General features: G+C 36.3%; 1 protein-coding gene across 13 annotated transcripts in view; it reads left to right on the plus strand.

The window, feature by feature from the left end:
- Positions 1-18,078, plus strand: part of LOC104150110 (myocyte-specific enhancer factor 2C) — a 132,516-nt gene extending 114,438 nt beyond the window's left edge. For 7 of the 13 annotated variants that reach the window (XM_068924527.1, XM_068924530.1, XM_068924524.1 and 4 more), the window contains 5 exons: positions 2,931-3,103; positions 4,382-4,405; positions 5,301-5,430; positions 6,310-6,445; positions 13,402-18,078. In XM_068924527.1, coding sequence (XP_068780628.1) covers positions 2,931-3,103; positions 4,382-4,405; positions 5,301-5,430; positions 6,310-6,445; positions 13,402-13,723 — 785 coding nt within the window. In that variant the 3' untranslated portion in view covers positions 13,724-18,078. The remainder of the gene's footprint in view (positions 1-2,930; positions 3,104-4,381; positions 4,406-5,300; positions 5,431-6,309; positions 6,446-13,401) is intronic. The other 6 variants (XM_068924533.1, XM_009684156.2, XM_068924532.1 and 3 more) reach the window with 3 other exon arrangements.
- Positions 18,079-19,315: the final 1,237 nt, after the last annotated feature.

The following is a 19,315-nucleotide window of genomic DNA, read 5'->3' on the forward strand; positions in this document are numbered from 1 at the left end:
GCAGAGTGTAATTTTAAAGTATAGGATGAAGAAAGGTTTAATCTGTATATTAGAAGTCTTATACGTTTTTTTGCCTCTGAATGTAAATGAGACCATTCTCTTTGGTGGATTTATCTGAAGGTGGGACGGCTGCCTCAGAGGAGGCCACAGCTTTCTGAGTAAAGAGGATACGATTTAAGAGCTGGTTTAAATGCAGACTCTTCTTAGCTGTAAACCACATGCATGCATTCATCATTGATTTTCAAATGATGGGTTTCTATATCATTGGTTTAAGGTCCACAGTCTTACATTCCTGAATCCACATTATACCAAAAGAATAACAATTTGGTGGCTGGAAGGAGGAATGGTTATTATATGGCTCCAAAATGCTAGCTGCCATAATATGCCATGAACAGCAGAAATCTACTGGTGAAAAGAAGATTGCAGTAGTTCTTAAAAGTAATTTGATGTTCTAAAAATATAAATGGAAGAAAGGTTATCACTGTTCAAAATATTTTACATCAGCACATAAATAGTATTGAAGGTCTGACTAATGTTTCTGAACAGTATAATTTGATAAGGATGCATTACTATTTCTCTTAATTTTTAATAGAAAATTGTATTAAATAACTTTTCTGTGGAAAGCAGGAGTGCTTTCTTGTAAAGGTTTCTTTTCTCCAAAAATCACAACCATAAAAACAAACATACAGACTACAATGCATGTTGTTTCCTTAAATATCTTAGATCGTATATTGCAGAACTAAAAAAATATGTTGTTTCTTCAAACAGCTTCATTTTCATACTCTGAACAAACGCTTGTCATACAACAGATTTCACAAGGCAGTTTTACTTCCTTTTGGTAAAATAGCTCCTATATGAAACCAGCAACAGAGAAACTCTTATTTTGCTTCAGTTTCTTCTGTTGGTCTTTTCACTGCATGCCATAACTGTTTTTTCAGTGTTCTGTTTGTCAAACTGATGCTCAACTTTTAAAAGGCACTGTAGTTTCTAGAAAAAAGTAGCATAGATTTAAAATGCCCCTTTTAATCTCTCTACTTCTAATAACATATAGCATAATTAGAGCTTAAAATATAGCAAATCCATGTTGAGAGCAATTGTTCATTAAAAGAAAAACCCTACTGACATGAAATGGAAGCTTCCTGCTAGTGCTCTGTTATTTCAGCTTGGTAAGTGTAAAATACACTTTTTTTTTTAATTAGCACATTTTATCTCACTCACTGTAAGATAATATGAAGGAAATAATTAGATTAAAGATTATTTTTGTTTAATACCTGAGTGATCTGAGTGTTTCTAAGTTTTCCTCTTAGTTCTTTTTGCAAAAGGTTGGAAGATCATTATAATTAAAAGTATAAGAATAAAAAAGCCAGACCAGACCAGTGGCTAATAGCAGGTACACAAAGAATATGGGAGTCAAGCACATAGTGATAGTTCGTTCCCTTGTGTCCCAACTCTACAATAGTTTTCACAGTTCAGGATCTTCCAGAGCCTAAAGTGGTATTTTTTTATTTAGTAGCCTGTGGTCGATTCTCTCCTCCATGAATTTGCTGATCTGATAAATACAATTAATCTATGTGCTTGCAAATTAAAATTCAGATTTAATGTTAATCATGCTTGGGCACACTTCATTATCCAAAGCAGAAAACAGATTCACTCTCATTTACTGTTATTTTTATGGCCACTTCATAGACTTTATCAAATGTAGTTCCATAATACATTTATGTCCATTAGGTCTGTTACCTGCATTTCACATATGAAAAACGTGAGATACTGAGTGCTTCATTGACTTTGGGACTACAAAGGAAATCTTGCAGGTCCAGGCTTGTAATCATAGGTCTGTTCCATGCTCACTAGCTCATTTCCCCACACTATTTTTAGGTTGTGTCACAGCTTGCGAGCTGTGAACCAAAGATGAGCCCAGAACAAAATGTCTTTCCTAACATTTGTTTCCTCGGTATTTAAACATGAAAGTTTTCTCTTTCTATATTAGTTTTCATACTATTTCCTCACTATGACTGGGCAGTTTCTGAATCTCTCCTGACCCTGTAGAGACAGAATTTCAAGCATGCACTTGAAAATCATGTATTTTCCCAGACTTTGTGTGAGTAGGAGATGAAATTAGATGGATGAGAGAAAGAAGGTCTCAGTGTTAGTGGGATGGTAGGTCGCTGTCAGTATTGCTATTCTCTTGTCAGTATTACTTAGTGATAGTAGGAAACCCATTTCTGGAAAAAACAAATGAAGCATCTGCTTGTCAGAATTGTTACTAGGGCCTGCAGAAAGCAGCAAAGGAAGGAAGATGAAAGATACGGAGGTATTTTCCAAATAAGGACATGCTCTTGCTCCCATTGACTTTGTGTTGACAGAGTCAGGTCCAAAAAACGTGGGGAAAGAGAGCCAAAAGCATTTAAGAATCTTCCTATTCCTCCCCCTGCCTTTTCTGGAAATTACAGCCTTGCTTTACTCATCCTTTGTTTAAAAACAAAACAAAATCATGAACTGGAAAGGGCTGAGTCAGGCAAGTCAGAATCTTCTGTAGTTCTCGAGAAACCCAGCATAGCTTTGACATTTGTTTTAAGACGCAAGATTGTCTGACTTACCTGATCCTCTTGTAAGGCAAAAGTTAGATCTTGGCTGCTCTGAGTGTATGTTGTATTACGCTATATACCATAGTGTACTATACATGGAGTCGTACAATCAGGTTAAACTTCAGCACGTCACTGAAATGTCGGCTGCCATGAAGGAAAGAATTTCAAGACCAATTGTTCCAAATATGGCATGAGTTCTGTTTTCCTGTGTGGAGACATTACATGACACAAGTATTTACTTTGAATTTTTTTATTTTGAAGCTTTTAATGTTCAGTCAGAAATACATTTGAGCTTATGGCCCTTCTCTTTCTTTATTTCGTGTCTTGCTTTTCTTTTTTAAACAGGAAATGGCTATGGCAACCCCCGCAACTCACCAGGTCTGCTGGTCTCACCTGGCAACTTGAACAAGAATATGCAAGCAAAATCTCCGCCACCAATGAATTTGGGAATGAACAACCGTAAACCAGATCTCCGAGTGCTTATTCCACCTGGCAGCAAGAATACAATGCCATCAGTGGTAATGCATTTTCAAAGCTTTTTTTATTGTCGTTCGGATAACAGATATTTAAGAATTTCAGGGCCTGCTAATCCCACTAAAATCAGTAGAAAACCATTCCATGTTCTTGCTTCCTTGGTCTTTCTGTCTAGTGTTAAGGCTGACATCAAGCTGAGGATGTAGGCAGAGCCTGTTTGATTGCTTTTATGAAGTCATTTTTACTTCCTCCTTTCTTCTGTTGAGTTACAAAATGGGAACTGGGTCCTGCACAGTCTAAACTTCTGCACTCTCCTTCCTAGTAGTTGGAAGATCCTCTCCTGGATTTGTTGTAAAGACTGGATTTAACCCTGTGCATTCCCAATACACTATATTTTTCCTAAATATATAGCCACACAGATGCTGAGCAGATGGCAGATTAACTACAAATAAGTGAATTTGAACTCTGTCACTTTGAACTCCAGAAGCTAAATTCTATAATGATGGCAATAAAGAGGCAATAAATAGGTAGAGCAGGATAGAATGGAGTATCAGACTGCTGTAACTCCTGCCAGGATTAACAGCTTTTAAGCAGAGTATTATGATAGAAGGTGGAATCGTTAGGGTGTCATGTGAGTACGTTTCAGTTCCCTACTGAAAGTGGGTTAGTGGTTGCAAGTAAATCTTTCATAAGTGATTTAACATTAAAAGTGGGCTTGATTAAAAAAGGATCTTGATGGTGAATTTAAGTGACGCTATAAACACATTTTTCCATTATGTAACAGACAAGCTATTAAACAACTTCCAAGTCGGCTACTTTAGGCTGATGCATTATAAATTAACTTTGAATATCAGACTAAAAACCCCATATATGTGATGCTGTCTTCTGAGAGGATGAGTAATAAATAGTGTCCTACAGGGCTATACTCAAAGTCAACCAAGGCAGTGACAGGCTGTCTGCATCAAATGATTTATTCCAAGGTCCTTAAAACTGATACTTTCCAAGGGATTCTGTGAATGGTCAGATCTCTTGAAACCAGGTACAGCAACATAATCTGCAGCCACAGGGGCTGGGGAAGAAATAATGAATCCTAAGACAGCGACTTGTGCTGAAAACTGCATGGATTGTCTTCACAGTTGAGAAAAATATCTCATTAGAAGGACAAAGAGCACATCTATGAACTGCTGTTTTTCTCAGCTGTGTCCAGAAAATACTTAATTTGCTACCTCTATCAGATGAAGCTGTTCATTATGCTAGAATGTCTGCATCCTGGTACATACTTACATTCACTGATTTTTAATGCTCCTTTTCTATGCTCTCAGTCTGAGGATGTTGATCTGCTTTTGGTAAGTGGTAGTGATGTTCATCTTAATAATGGAAAAAAAAACCTATTTCTTTTGTCTGTGTAAATGAAGTGGTGGTTGAAATAAAATGGAAAACTTTACCATTACTGTATTAGGAACAAGAGTGCCAATCATAATTTTTGAAATCTAGCAACGTAGAAGACAAAGATGTACTTATTGCACATATTTGAATAATGCATGTTAAAACAGAACTTTCCTGTTGGTTGTGTTTTGCTAGCATGTAATCTTATGCTCTTGAAGATGACACAGCCTGTTGCATTTTTGGTGGCTCCCCAGATGTTTTATCCTGCAACTCACAAAATTAGAGTTTTCTAGTGCAGTTTTTACAGTACAACATCTAGTGCCCCAGAATTAAACATGAACGCGTAACTGCTTTGCTACTTAACTACTTCCTGAAGTTACTTTTGTCATTATGAAAAACGAAGTAGTCAGAGCACCATCTGCTGGTAAGAGTTCAGCAGTCAGCTCTGTCGTGGTGCTACTGATTGAATTAAGCATAAAATCCATTAGTGGGTTTTGGGTGGGTTTTTTCTTTTGTATTTGAATGGAAAGCAAAAACAATGGGAGTAGAGTTTACATATTTCATCAGGTTTTCACACGACCTGTTTTTCTACCCACAATAAAAGCAATCTTACTTGTTACTAGTTGAGTTACCTAGGAGATACTGATGTAATGGGTTACTATGGTGACAACTGATCTCTTGTAGGATTGTAAATGATAGGGTTGGCAGAGTTCATAAAAGCCACATGCTAAATGATTAATTTCTGTAAATCTGTATCAGCTTGTATTTCTTATGCACAAAACATACCCAGAAAGCTAATATACTTAACTGACTTAAACCCAGTCAATAATATGTTTATTTTACTTACTTTAAAAGAATCAGAGGATAAATAACTCCCAGTCTGCTCAGTCATTGGCTACTCCAGTGGTTTCCGTAGCAACTCCTACTCTACCAGGGCAAGGGATGGGAGGATACCCATCAGCCATTTCAACAACATATGGTACTGGTGAGTATCAGGGCAAGATGCAGAAGGGGGGAGGGAGCAAGATGCTGACAAATGTCTCTCTCAGTAGTAATGAATTAGCTAATGTTCGGCGGGCTAAGCTGAAATATTCATAGCTGTTACGCTTTCACACTTCATTTACTTATTCTGAAGCTGTCACTAATTTGAGACATATCTGTTTGAAAAATGGCTATTTTGTTCAAATGGAAAACTGTTTTGATAGCTTTCTTCCATTGGCTTTTATAAGAAATGTGGCTTAAAACAGACTTCTTGATCCTCTTAATACAACAGGTAATTTCATCCAGTTCTTCAGTGCACCTTCCAAAAATCATAACGGTAGTTGGAGCAAATGGTTTCTCTGTTTTAAAAATTGAGTTCAATGAGTTTGTAAGCTGTCATATAGTTACCTGGAAGGAACTAGAAATGAAGCCCCAAGAGACCCTTTCCAGTTCTCGTTGCACATTGCTACTGTATGGTACACAGGCCGGATGCTTTTAGAGAAGACATGCATTGTTCAGACACAGGCTACTGGGTTCTGCGCAGAAGACCATAACTGAAATATTATGATGTTTTTCAAGTCTTTGGCTCTATGAAAATGCATATATAGTTATGGTGGATATATAGGGCAAGAATGCTTTGGATTTTTCACATTCAAAATGCCCTGGTAAATTACAGAATAATTATTAGTGCATTACTTGCTCCCGAATTAATGAGTTGACTGAAGAGGAGAGTCGACTTTTTCCAGTGCAACTTAATGTAATTAGTGTAATTAAAATTAAAAGGCTTATTAAGTGACATGTGAAAATTATGATGCTAGTTATTGTTTAATCGCTTCCTCCTTAATTCTCTTTTAATTGTTGTCTTTTCTGTTTTCAAATCTAGAATACTCTCTGAGTAGTGCAGATATATCATCTCTCTCTGGGTTTAATACAGCCAGTGCTCTTCATCTTGGTTCTGTGACTGGCTGGCAACAGCAACACCTACATAATATGCCACCATCTGCCCTCAGTCAATTAGGGTAAGCAGTGTTTTCTTTAAAATATCATACTGTTCTACAGTGATCTCAATATCCCCAGTAATCCCAATTCTGAAATACATCAATGTAACATATCAGCACATATGAACTGGCTGAAACAGCTCAGTTTCCAAAAGTTGTGAAACTACATATTTCATGAAAAGCTGTCAGGTAGCTGAAATGAAATATTCTGTTTCCCTGCCGTTTTCTCAGTAGTATAGTAAAGATTACTGCTCATGTTTCACTCTTTATTTCTTTAGATAGCATTTTATTTCATCACTAAAGACAAAACTAAACACTTACATTGTGCTGCTGTTTTATTTTGCTGTGTATATTTTTTATTTCCAGTTACTATAGCATAAACTTTAACAATAAACTTGAAACTTTTCTAAATATTTTTAATTAGAATGACATAATGATTTGATCTGAGATTAAGCCTTAACCTTATATAGTAATCACATACTCCCATCTGCTCAGCTGCGGCATGCGACTTTCATTTCTTTGGAACTGTTTTATACAAGGAAATAACAATTAGGCCTAAGAATGTGGCAGTCTGTAAAACTCACTGTGATTTGCTTGTGTTGAGGGGCATAGGTATTTGTGCCCTCTAGTGGCCAAGTTCAAGATATTTTGTTCAAGGTTGGTGAAGCACACTGCTAAATTATTTCAGTATTTTTAAAAGTGCGAAAATTCACACAGGGAAAACACATAAACATTACTGAAGAAGTAATCTATTGGCTAATTCAAGTAAACTTTATGATTTTAGGAAATCCTGGTATCCACAGTTTCGTTTGAGTAAGATCCTAAGCGTTCACTTCACACTCCACTCTTAGGCTAAGACTTAGTCTAACATGTTTGAATTAAGAAAGTTTTTGTTGTAAAAATACAAGCTGAAAGTGACCGGAGTATATTCATGAGTAGAATTCTAATTCACAAGCATTTGAAAATTAAACTTTTTTTTTTTTTCCAGAAAGAGGTGTGTTGCACATGTGCACTAACATTTACAGGACGGTTGCCATAATCTGAAAGTATTTAATACTACAAATGTGGCTGAAATTTCAAAATTCTCCTTTTAATTTATCTGACCACATTTTGTAACTTACTGTAATTTCCTTACCATGTACGAATGGTTTGGGTTTTTAAAGGACAGCTATACAGATGTTTTAGAGGAAACCTACACTCTTTGAACCCCACTTATGTATAAATAAGTGTATAGAGATGCTAATTGCGTAAAACATGCAACTGAAATAGTTGCCATGATAGAAAAAATAATTTTAATACCTTTCCATTAAGCTTCTTTTATTTTCTTTTTGAGGTTTGCACTCTTCTTGGGGCACCATTCAGACTAACTATACAACTAAAGACATAAAGTCTCAAAAAGTCAAAAACTCACATATTAGACATCAATGTATAACTTTACAATAAGCTGATTGTTTTCAGTGGTGTACCAAAGAATGTAATAAGGCTATTTGGTTAACCAAAAAAGGTATAAATTAAATCCTAAACAAACTACTACTTGCCTTTTCAGATATGTCACACATCATCATCTGTTTCTAATTCATATTACAAAAAGTCCAAGTGTAGTGGCGGTGGCTGCTGGAATACATTTTGAGTGGCTACTTTTATTATTATTCTTTCAGAGATTTGTAAATGAGTTCAGCTATGAAAGCTGCTTCACTGACAGTTCTGGAGAAGTCTTCTATGCATGCAGAAAATAAGCATTTCTTGATTTTATTTTAGTTGCTGAGTTCCATATACAAAAGAAACTGTTCTAACTTCTGATTTTTTTTTAACATTTATGAAAGTACACAGAACATATCCAGTCCCTATCAGTGGAGCTAGAATGTGCAGAAAAAATGGGACAATCACGCAAAACTAGTTATCCCCAGACATTTGATAAAACAGACCTAGAAAGGGTTTGACCGCCCCAAATCCCTACGCTGTGTGAATAGTAGCTGAGTGAGGTCACATTTTGGAAAAAAGTGAGATTCTGTGAGATGTTTGTCGATAAGCAGTAGGGTAGGAGTGCCTGGGAATAAGGGAGTTACTGGGAGAGGTATCCCAGTTCTCCAGCCGGTTTTGTTTTTCACTGGAGCCTGAAGCTTCACTATCAGCTCCTTTTCCTTAATGCACGGCAGGAGAATATGGTTAGTAACTGACAAATTAGCATGCTCCAAATAGCTCTCCAGCAACTTCAGCAGCACTGTCAGAACCATCTTTCAGATAACAGTAGAGCCATAACTCTTCTTGTTGGCTCTCCAATTAGCCACCATACTAGCGCTAGTGGACTTGAGGGAAAAAATCTGAGGACATGGGAGTAGCTCACTTCACATGCCTGTACAGCTTTTGGCCTGTTGCTGAGCCTGATGAATAGGATAAGAATGCATAGACTGTTTTGATATGATTGTGACATTAAAGCAAGTCAGAATTTTCAACATTTTAGATTAAAAAGAAAAATATTACTTTAAGAGTCTTTTGATTAGGTCTACATCTGGAAAAAATTCACATTAATTCCATTGAAAATGAAATTACATCCCTCCTCAAATGTTTTCTCTGTCCTAAAAGGTAAAGTTTTTTGCCTGAATATTGTTGCAGTGTCTCCTATGGAGAGGCTTACTGCTTTTTTAAGATGGACCAGAGCACCTACCAGAAATTCGTCACTTAACCAGGAGAGGATTCCATTCCTAACTTTGAAATAAACAGTTTTATATACTTCAGGCACAAGTCCATTACATGGAAAACATCCTCTTTATCCATATTTATCAGTCTAACGAAGGATCTTTTCTGCCTTAAGTGTCACCCACAGGTGAAAGTTGAGCTTTCATAAAATATAAGTGCAAACACAGAAACTCAATCAGAGTAGTTCATCTAAAGAATCTGCAGTATATATAATTTTATGTACAAGAGAAGTTTCTCCAAACTACTGCCCAGATGAACAAAAGATTTGCCCAAATCCATGCATACTGTTGACTTGTTCTGTGATTCTTATCAAACACACTGATTAACAATCATAACTGGATTTGGGGAAATATTTTCCAGTGAACCCTTTTTACTGAAGAGTTTAGTCTCAATGACATCATGTTTTGTGAATTTGTATTAGTTTTGTAACTTCCTCGTTTTGAATAAAAGCCTAAAATATTTCAGATTGAGCCAATTTTCTTATGTCACCATTGTAAATGAGTTATTCCAGTGATTCAGTTTCAAATTATTCTTTAAGGGTAAACCTTAAAGTGTGAAAGCTAATCATAATGTCTTGGCAGAGAAATCGTTATTCTGCTTTTACATTAATCAAAAAATATGAAAAAAAATCACTTTGCTTTTACCTGAAATAAAAACAGAGAGGCGTTATTTTTCTGAATTACTAGCAAGTCAAAAAAGTCCATTGTTTTCCTAGTTACAGACATAACTAAATTTTACAGTGAATATTCGGTGTTAGTTCCAGTGCTTCTATATATACATTTATGAACAAAAAAAATTTATTTTAAGTGAGGAGGTAAGCTAAAATAGAGAAACAAATGTGGGTGTGAAAAAGTATACGTGAGACACTTTCTTCCTTCAATAGACCTCTTTCTCCCTCTATAAAAATCTATTTGACGCACGTTCGTGTCATCACTGATCACCTAGTCAGACCTGCACTTCTATCTGTGCATGCTGAACTTCAGTGCCTTTTGGAGAATTGAATCCAAAACTGATCTGATCAGGGGCATCAACAAGAACTAAGCCACTTGCAAGCTTGTTGCATCCTGACTTGCATCCCACTTGTTACACAGCAGAGCCGGGTAGTTGCATAGTCTTGAACCCACACAGGAACCAGTTATTTCTCCTATGTGGTTGTTGTATTCTAAATAATCATCACATTTTCACTCATACTGGTCTTGATATGAATTGCTGTGTAAAATTAAAACATTACTATTCCTCATTGTCCCCATAAAATGAAATGTTTTTGTACAATATATGAGAAAAGGTGATCATATCAATGTGAGTAGACGGGATGGCACTTATTGAGTGCTCACAATTACATACAATCCTTTAAAGTCATTTGCTTTATTTTCTCTGTGGACTTTCCATATTAAAAAAAAAAATCTGGTTTTCAGTGAACTCAGAGTGTGTTTCAAATGACGAAATGCCTGGACCTAAAAAATAACGTATTTATATGAAGCCGTTGTGTAAAATATACAGAAACAGCTGTATCTACACTCACACACAAAGAATTCATTTAGTAGCAAAAAGATTTCTGCATTTTATTATAATACAAAAAGCTTCCATTCTAAATAGAGATCAATCTTCTATTTAGAATACAAGACTAAAGACTGCACCTAAGTAAGTACTCTTTCGCACTGATGTGTAACTGTAGGTTTATTAGCCTTATTATAATTAGCCTTATCAGCTCATACAAAATTCTGGTTAAATGTTTCAGAAATGTTTAACCAAATAACCTAGATTACAGTCACCAAAATCATTTTGGAACTCATTTTGGAAATAGTTCTTGTACAAAAAGATTTTTAAAAAATCAGCTTAAATGAAAATTTTGAATTATGATTCTTATCAATTGCTTTAAGATTTATACTGTTTTAAACCTCAAAAATGTAGTCCTGACCTGCCAAAATGATTTTTAAAATTTTTTCAATTTACAAAAAATATGTTCAAAATGCAGACCAACCTGCAGTATTTTTTAAGACCACCACAAATTCATATGTGAGTTATTTACATAACCTCAGTGATGAATCACAAAGAATCTAAAGAATAGTCTATAGAGATTCTCTATTCTCATTCTCACTTCTGAAACACTTTTTAAAACATAACATTGCAGTGTAACAATACTGGCTGTATTTCTTAGAAAATGCAGCTTATCTCTCTAGATTTGTTCCTCTGGGGGCTGTAACAGAATAGACTGCATGTAAAAGTCAAGTATGTTCCACGTGAACAAATTTGACTCAATCTGGTTGTTTTAACTAGCATGGATTTTTAAGTGTCCCATACTTTGCTAAATGGCATGTCATGTACTCGTATCAAACACTTCTATATCAAATCCTCAGGTTCCACCATCCTGTATTAGGGACTTTCAGGTTTAGCTGTAAGCTTGGCATCTAAAATCATATGTGATCTTACCATACATGCTAAACTGGCAGCCTTTTTTCCCAGGTGAAGTCCCAGTATTTCCTAAGTAACTGAAAAAATAAAATCACTGGATATGAAAAGCAAAACAAAAGCCAGGAATGTATTTTTTATTCTTGTTGGATTCGTTTCAACAAGTTTTCAACAAAAGAGTAGAATGTTTCACTAGGCTGGAATGACCGAGTTTGATATTTACAGTTTCTTATGTGTGTTTATTTAATACCTACAAAATCAAAAAACGTCCTGCTTGCCGAAAAAGTGCTTGCGTTTTCTACAGTGAGGGCTGTTACTCACTAATTCTGACTTATGAAAGGTACCACTGCAAATTTTGACAAACTTCTGTATTCGAATGAAGGGTAGGTGAAAGCAATTGGAGGTAGAACATCCTGTTTTCTCTGTTATCTAACAAGATCCATCCATTATTGAACATTGCAACAATCAGTGATATAAGCAGTTGATATCATTCAATAGTGAAGCCATATAGTTTCAAGTATAAATTTGTCAAGAGAAAAGAAAACAGCATTCTGTCTTTTACTAAAGTTAATTTAGTAGAAGTTACTTAAGTAGAGCTCAACTCAGTCAGTGGGGTATCAGAAGAAGCAGAATATTTCAATAAAAGGAAATGACCATGTCTAAACTTAACCATTTATTCCACAAGCTTAAAACATACTTCCAAATTCCCATCTGTCTTCTGCTTGCTGTAAACATATCTGCACACCCCTTTGGTTTTAAAATCTTCTGTAGCAGAGTGGCCCGTTGCCCTTACTACCTTCAGTCCCTCCCTGTATAAATCCCCACTATTAGAAACCTTGAAACTGTGTCCTTGGGATTAGACACGAACTTCAGCCTAGTAAATGGTCCATGAACTAGAAGGTCTAAGAACAAATTACATATTGAGAACCATATTTTAATAATAATAAAAAGTCAGGCTTTACCAGTAGGTGGTGCCTTTGTACAAAATATTCTTAAGATGCAAGTGATCACGTTTTCTCCTGCAGACATAAGGTGCCTTCTCAGTATTCACTCTCCCCTCTGCCCGCTTCAGCTTTCCTCTGTCACTGCCTGCCCACAGAAACACACATAGAGAAAACGACCTTAGGATAGGTAGTTTGCCTTTTAAAAAGTTTTAGAGTAACAGTTTCTCTTGATGTTCGAAACATCCTCTGAGTTGGGTTCTCCTACATGCAAATCAATATATTCCTCTGACACCTTCCACTGCTCTTCAACTTCTATTTGGCAGTTTATTCATAAAAATTCTGTTTTGAGTTAGGAATTCATACATTTATACCATAAAATCATATCTAAATCCTTACTTGGCTGTGGTATTTTGTTATGCTGATCCAAGAACCTGTCCGTTCAACTCTGTTCCGAAAGGTCTGAAATGTACAGAGCCTGAATTCATTTTATGTCATTTGCATCTAAAGTTGCGTGTCAGAATGAACAATGATGACAATGCTTTGGCGCATTTGAACTAATTGACTTAATCCCAGTAGAAAGTCCATGCCTCCCCTGTCTCGCCCAGTGCATACACACACACAAGCATTAGTTATAAAGAAACCTACAGGTGGTTCCAACAGTGCAAAGGCTCAGCTTCCAAAATCGGTTATGACGCTTAGGGAAAGAAAAGGAAGGAAAAAAAAAAAGCGCTCAAGAGGACCATGCCTGTTGTGATGCTTTCATCTCTCCAAATTTGTTCACAGTACTGCCCAGAAAACAGTGCTCATACTCTCTGCACGCACTGGTACTGCGTGAGCCTTTACACTGATGTTTTGTGTGAGTGTTTGTGCATTTCCGGGGGCTCCATGCCTCCTCAGTCTGTAACTGGGTTTCCTTTCCTCCTACAGAGCTTGCACTAGCACTCATTTATCTCAGAGTACAAATCTCTCCCTGCCTTCTACTCAAAGCCTCAACATCAAGTCAGAACCTGTTTCTCCTCCTAGAGACCGTACCACCACACCCTCGAGATACCCACAGCACACGCGCCATGAGGCGGGGAGATCTCCCGTTGACAGTTTGAGCAGCTGTAGCAGTTCGTATGATGGAAGTGACCGAGAAGATCACCGGAACGAATTCCACTCCCCCATTGGACTCACCAGACCTTCGCCGGACGAAAGGGAAAGCCCGTCTGTCAAGCGCATGCGGCTCTCTGAAGGATGGGCAACATGATAACATTATTATCTATTAGTTTTTTTCTTGCAGTGTGTGTGTGCTATACCTTAATGGGGGAGGGGGGGTCGATATGCATTATATGTGCCGTGTGTGGAAAAAAAAAAAGTCAGGTACTCTGTTTTGTAAAAGTACTTTTAAATTGCCTCAGTGATACAGTATAAGGATAAACAGAAATGCTGAGATAAGCTTAGCACTTGAGTTGTACAACAGAACACTTGTACAAAATAGATTTTAAGGCTAACTTCTTTTCACTGTTGTGCTCCCTTGCAAAATGTATGTTACAATAGATAGTGTCATGTTGCAGGTTCAACGTTATTTACATGTAAATAGACAAAAGGAAAACATTTGCCAGAAGTGGCAGATCTTTACTGAGAGAGAAAGCAGCTGTTATGCAACATATAGAAAATGTACAGATGTTTTGACAGACCCAGCCGTTGGGTGGCCATGAATCAATGCTAGAAAGAGACTGGGTCACCTAACATACCTAAAATGCTCACAAACATGCAGGCATATCATTAGAGTATGGCACTCAGTTAAAAGGATCAAAGACATTTAAAGAGGACCATACTTGTAAAAATGTTGAGTTTGAGGGCTAACGTATTTAATTTTAAAAAAATTCTGGGTCTGCATCACTTATTAAATAAAAAATATAAAAATATGTACATTACATTTTGCTTATTTTCATATTAAAAAGTAAGACAGAGTTTGCAAAGCATTTGTGGCTTTTGTAGTTTCCTTAAGCCAAAATGTGTTCTTTTTTCCTTGATAGCTTCGCTAATCTTTTAAACAGTCCTGAAGAAAACAAAGAGGACTTTTTGTATAGAAAGCACTACCCTAAGCCATGAAGAACTCCATGCTTTGCTAACCAAGATAACTGTTTTCTCTTTGCAGAAGTTTTGTTTTTGAAATGTGTATTTCTAATTATATAAAATATTAAGAATCTTTTAAAAAAATCTGTGAAATTAACATGCTTGTGTATAGCTTTCTAATATATATAATAATTATGGTAATAGCAAAAGTTTTTGTTATCTTAATAGTGGGGGAATTATATTTGTGCAGTTGCACATTTAACTATTTTCTTTCAGTTTTCTTTTACTGGGCATACATTTTACAGATCCGAGTCAGCTGTTGAAAGACTGATCTGTAAAAAGTTAGAATTTACCCATGGTGTAACAACCTAAATCCTTTTAATACAGCATTTTACAATCAGTTGGGTGAACTGCGATCCATTGTATATACTGATTAGTTCTTTCATGCTGTTTTGTGCATTGTAACAAGTTAAGGGCCCTTCTATTACTCACGTCCTGCGTATCTTGTAGTTTTTCACGGGTTAAATGATAAAGCGGCATACTTTGGCCCTTTCTCATTAATAAAGCTGGTATTCTGCCTGTTAGAATTGGATGTACAGCTCTAACGGCTGTCAGGTATGTGAGTGCAGGTGAATATTTCCAGAAGTGATAGAAAGAGTAAAAAGTGAGGGATTGGCATCAACACAACTACTATAAAGATGACTCCCATCTCTCACAGATTTGAAAATTTTAGAGAGATTATCAATTGAAGGACCATTCAGAAGTAGATTTATCTTACACAACCAACATTGGCTATCAGATCATCCTTTTTTCATGGACCTTTGTGGTCACATTGTCTCACAAGGGGAATGTTGTTGAACAGCGCTCCCTGCGTATTACACCCCAGCAAGATTTGCTTCAGCATCTAGCATCCACGTTCTCTCCTGCCTCCTGTTGTTCCTTTTACTCAAATCGCCTAATCAGAAGGAATATATCATGTTTTAAGTTCCTCTTTGTCCCTCTTGCTTATTAGAAGAAAACGGTATATGCAAATATTTCAGTTTAACCTTTTTGTTGGAGGGAAACAATGTTTCAACAAAATGTTAGTGCCATAGTAAAACTGGTAATATTTCTCCTTTTCCAAGAGGCGTTCCAACTCTCACTTACGTACATTGACACTATGATGAAGGATATAGCTGCAATAGGTAAATATCAATGCAGAAGATTCTGTTAAGGGAAATATACTCTCTCTTTCCCATCTATACATGCAGCTGCTGTGCAGTGCTCAGTGGTAGAGTCTACCTCTCTGTAGTAGCCAACGATGTATAGACTGCAGTGTGCATTATAACCCATGCTTTTCCCTTATTACGCCCTTACATAAGCCTGCCTACCAGTACACTCTCAGCCATGCAGGGGCTAGTGCATAATTTGGAAACTCTTTAAGCAGAATACTGTGCTACTCATGCATCCATCTTCTCTCATATAGCAATCTGCAGGGTAAAGAGGAAGATACGCATGTTCTTTTAAAAAATTGAAAATGGGGCCCATAGTTAGTTTGAAAACACAACACTCTTTTTCAAAACCACTTTCTTCACCTTCAGATAAAGCTATACTCATATTCTCTTTCTGAGAATTTTAAACTTTGGTGTGTCAAAAATATGCAAATATATCACAAATGTACCTTGTCATTTCAACAACAAAGTACAACTTTATCAGTATTGTAGTAGAAACTTGTCAGTGGGGGTGGGGGAGTCAGTCTATTGAAATATGAAGAATAGCCATATTAATAGTTTACCTTGCAATTTGCCTCAGCAACACAAGAAAAAGGAAAAATAGCATTTTTAAGGGAGATGCGGTGTAATACATTATTGCAAGTAACTAAGCAGAAAGTAGCGTGAAAAGTATTGCCTGGGCAATTGATGTTAATTCTGACAATGATTTTTATATAAACACAAACAGAACAGAATCACATGAAAATGGATGCCAGTCATCCCTCTTGTTCCTGCTACTGAGGGCAACTAACATGGTGGCAAGATAGCGGGGGATAATGCATATTTGTAAACTGATCTAATGAAAAGAAGCACAACTTTGATTGTGAAGTCACTTTCTGTAAACTATAACTGTCTACCTTTCTCTGTTCCTTTATCTGTACCTTACCATTTATTGTATTTGCAAAGCTAATTTGGGTTTATTGTGTGATTCCTTTGTATTTAAGGAGTTTGGGGCAGAGCCCTGAAAGAGTATTAACATTACTTTACCTTAACCCATGCTATATAATGTTTTAGGCAACATTCTTAATTGCAAGTTCAAACACCAGAAGTGGCATTCGAGACATCTCCAAGTATTGTTACAGCTAAGTTAATCCTCTATTAAAAGGTGTTGTCAGTTAGTGTCTAATTGCTGGTGACAATTACGTGATATACCCAGTCTGCACAATCTGTATGTTGTATGCATTGAGCCATTCACAGGAAAGCTTTTATCATTTCGATGTTTTTCAGAAGTTGTGTTTTATAACAAAATGGCTTATATTTTTCCCAAAAGAAGAATTTAGCAATTTTTAATGAATACTATAAAAATATCTGTTGTCCTCAGATCTTTTTCAGGTAAAGCTAACATAAGAATAAAATAACTCCTAGACTGTTTTCAGGATGTCAACCCTTTTGTATTGTATGTGTTATCCTATATACCCTCTTTTGTCTATAGTCCTAACAAAGCTATTTTGTTTTCCTTTCTCCTTCGCCTTGAAGGTAAATGCTTTGTAATTTTTTAAAAGCCACTTGAAACCTCAATAAAGGCTGTTGCCTAAACATGGCATACTTCATCTGTTCCTGTTTGTGCCATCTGCTGTGATGTCGTCAGTTATATGGCATTAATTTCCTGCCACTACAGGTCTCTTGAAGGACTGATGGAACATTGGTATCTGTTAGAATGCTTCAGACTGTAGATGTAATAAAAGGCTTTTGTTAATATATTTTAACCAAAGATGTGGAGCAATCCAAGCTTTGAGCCACAGACCTTCTGCGTGAGAAGTATCCATTTGATTATTTGCATAATCAGATGTTGCATTTTTACCCTCCCTGTTCATACCTCAGACTGATCCATACCTCAGTTTGATTCAAAGAGGTCAGTTTAGTAACTCATGAAAAAAAAGCAGCACCAGAGTCTTTTGTGGAGTAACTAATAGCAGACCTGGGTTACCGCAGGCATTACACTTGGATTGCTTCAGATGGTTTGTTGTATCCTTTTTTCTTTTTTTTTCTTTTTCCTGGGGATTTGTTTCCATAAAACAATGGTAATTACAAAATAGCTTGTAAATGGGGGCATACAAGCATTTGCAACAAATATTAAAATAGAGGCTCACAGCGGCATAAGCTGGACTTTGTCGCCACTAGATGACAAGATGTTATAACTAAGTTAAACCACATCTGTGTATCTCAAGGGACTTAATTCAGCTGTCTGTAGTGAACAAAAAAAAGGGAAAATTTCAAAAGATTCTCCTGCTGGAAATAAGGTATAATTTGTATTTTGCAGACAAATCAGTAAAGTTACTGGCTTTCTTAGTGATACGGTGTCTGTGGTGCATTTTTTATGAATTAAATTATGTTCATTTTTTTAATGTTTTGCCACTGTAACACATGAAAAAAATCAACACTTTAACAAGCAGCAGTTGCCTCAAGGTCTCTGCCTTGTGCTTGAGGTAGAAAGTTAAGTAACTGCCTTTTCATGGCACCCTGAGCGTCTCAGTGCCACAGTAACGTTAATGCCCCACCACACATCATCCCATGAAGCTAGCGAAATTCCATTACTCTCACTTCACAAGCAGGATTGTGAACAAGAGAGGTCAATGGCCAGATACCCTTACTTATTTGAAATTGAAATCCTGTTTCATTAACTTCAGTGAAGCCTGGTTGTTAATCACTGAACAGAGTTCCTTTTCTCAAGAAATACAGTGATTTCAGCAGTGCTGCTCCAGGAGTTAGTGCTATTCATTTTGAATAAGGCTGGCTGAATCTGGCCCCAGAATGTTTGACCTGGTGGAGTAGGTAGGTGAGACGCTGCCTAACTTCTAGCTACTTAGTCCCCGATGTGGATCCAGACTCCTGTATGGCCATATCTACTGCTTTCTCCCAGTACAGAGAACCATGCAAAAAAAATAACATGCTGTCTGTCAGAATTGCACATCTTTGGGTCTATGCTTTATATCTTCTCTAACTTTATAGGAACTGTGTCAGAATTAATCTATTAACTTCTGTATATAGTTTGATTTTTTTTCCTCACATTTATAGTTTTGGATTCTAAGAATACAAAGATCACTTTATTTCAGCGTAACATTTTTTAATGAAAGAGGCAGACAGGCTATTAATAGTTTAAGGTGCTTGGTGAATGTGGCAGTTTCAAAAATAACATTGCAAGACCTAGTTTATATATATATTTCTGAAAGAAAACAGCTGTGCTGTTATTTACCTGTTACATTTAATGATAGTTTTTTTTTAACAGAAGTGTATTTGTAATATTGAAGAGTTGGACACAGCATAAACATGTCTTTCTCAGGTAAAACACTTTTTGTCATCATTGGTAAGGATGAGCAAAAGATTTCTGGAAATGCAGTAGAACTGTAACACTGTCTGAAATCTTAGAGAATTAATTATGTGCGTACTTGCTCCTGTAATCAGTCATCTGCTTGATTAATAATGATAATGTTATATCTGTGTTGGAAAAGGAAATATTTAGCAAATTGAGTCTGCTGTATGCTTTGTTTTGTTATTTTTTCCTCCAAGAAAATAACCGTGTATATATACAC

Source organism: Struthio camelus, chromosome W (genome assembly GCF_040807025.1).
Source record: "Struthio camelus isolate bStrCam1 chromosome W, bStrCam1.hap1, whole genome shotgun sequence".
NCBI lineage: Eukaryota > Metazoa > Chordata > Aves > Struthioniformes > Struthionidae > Struthio > Struthio camelus.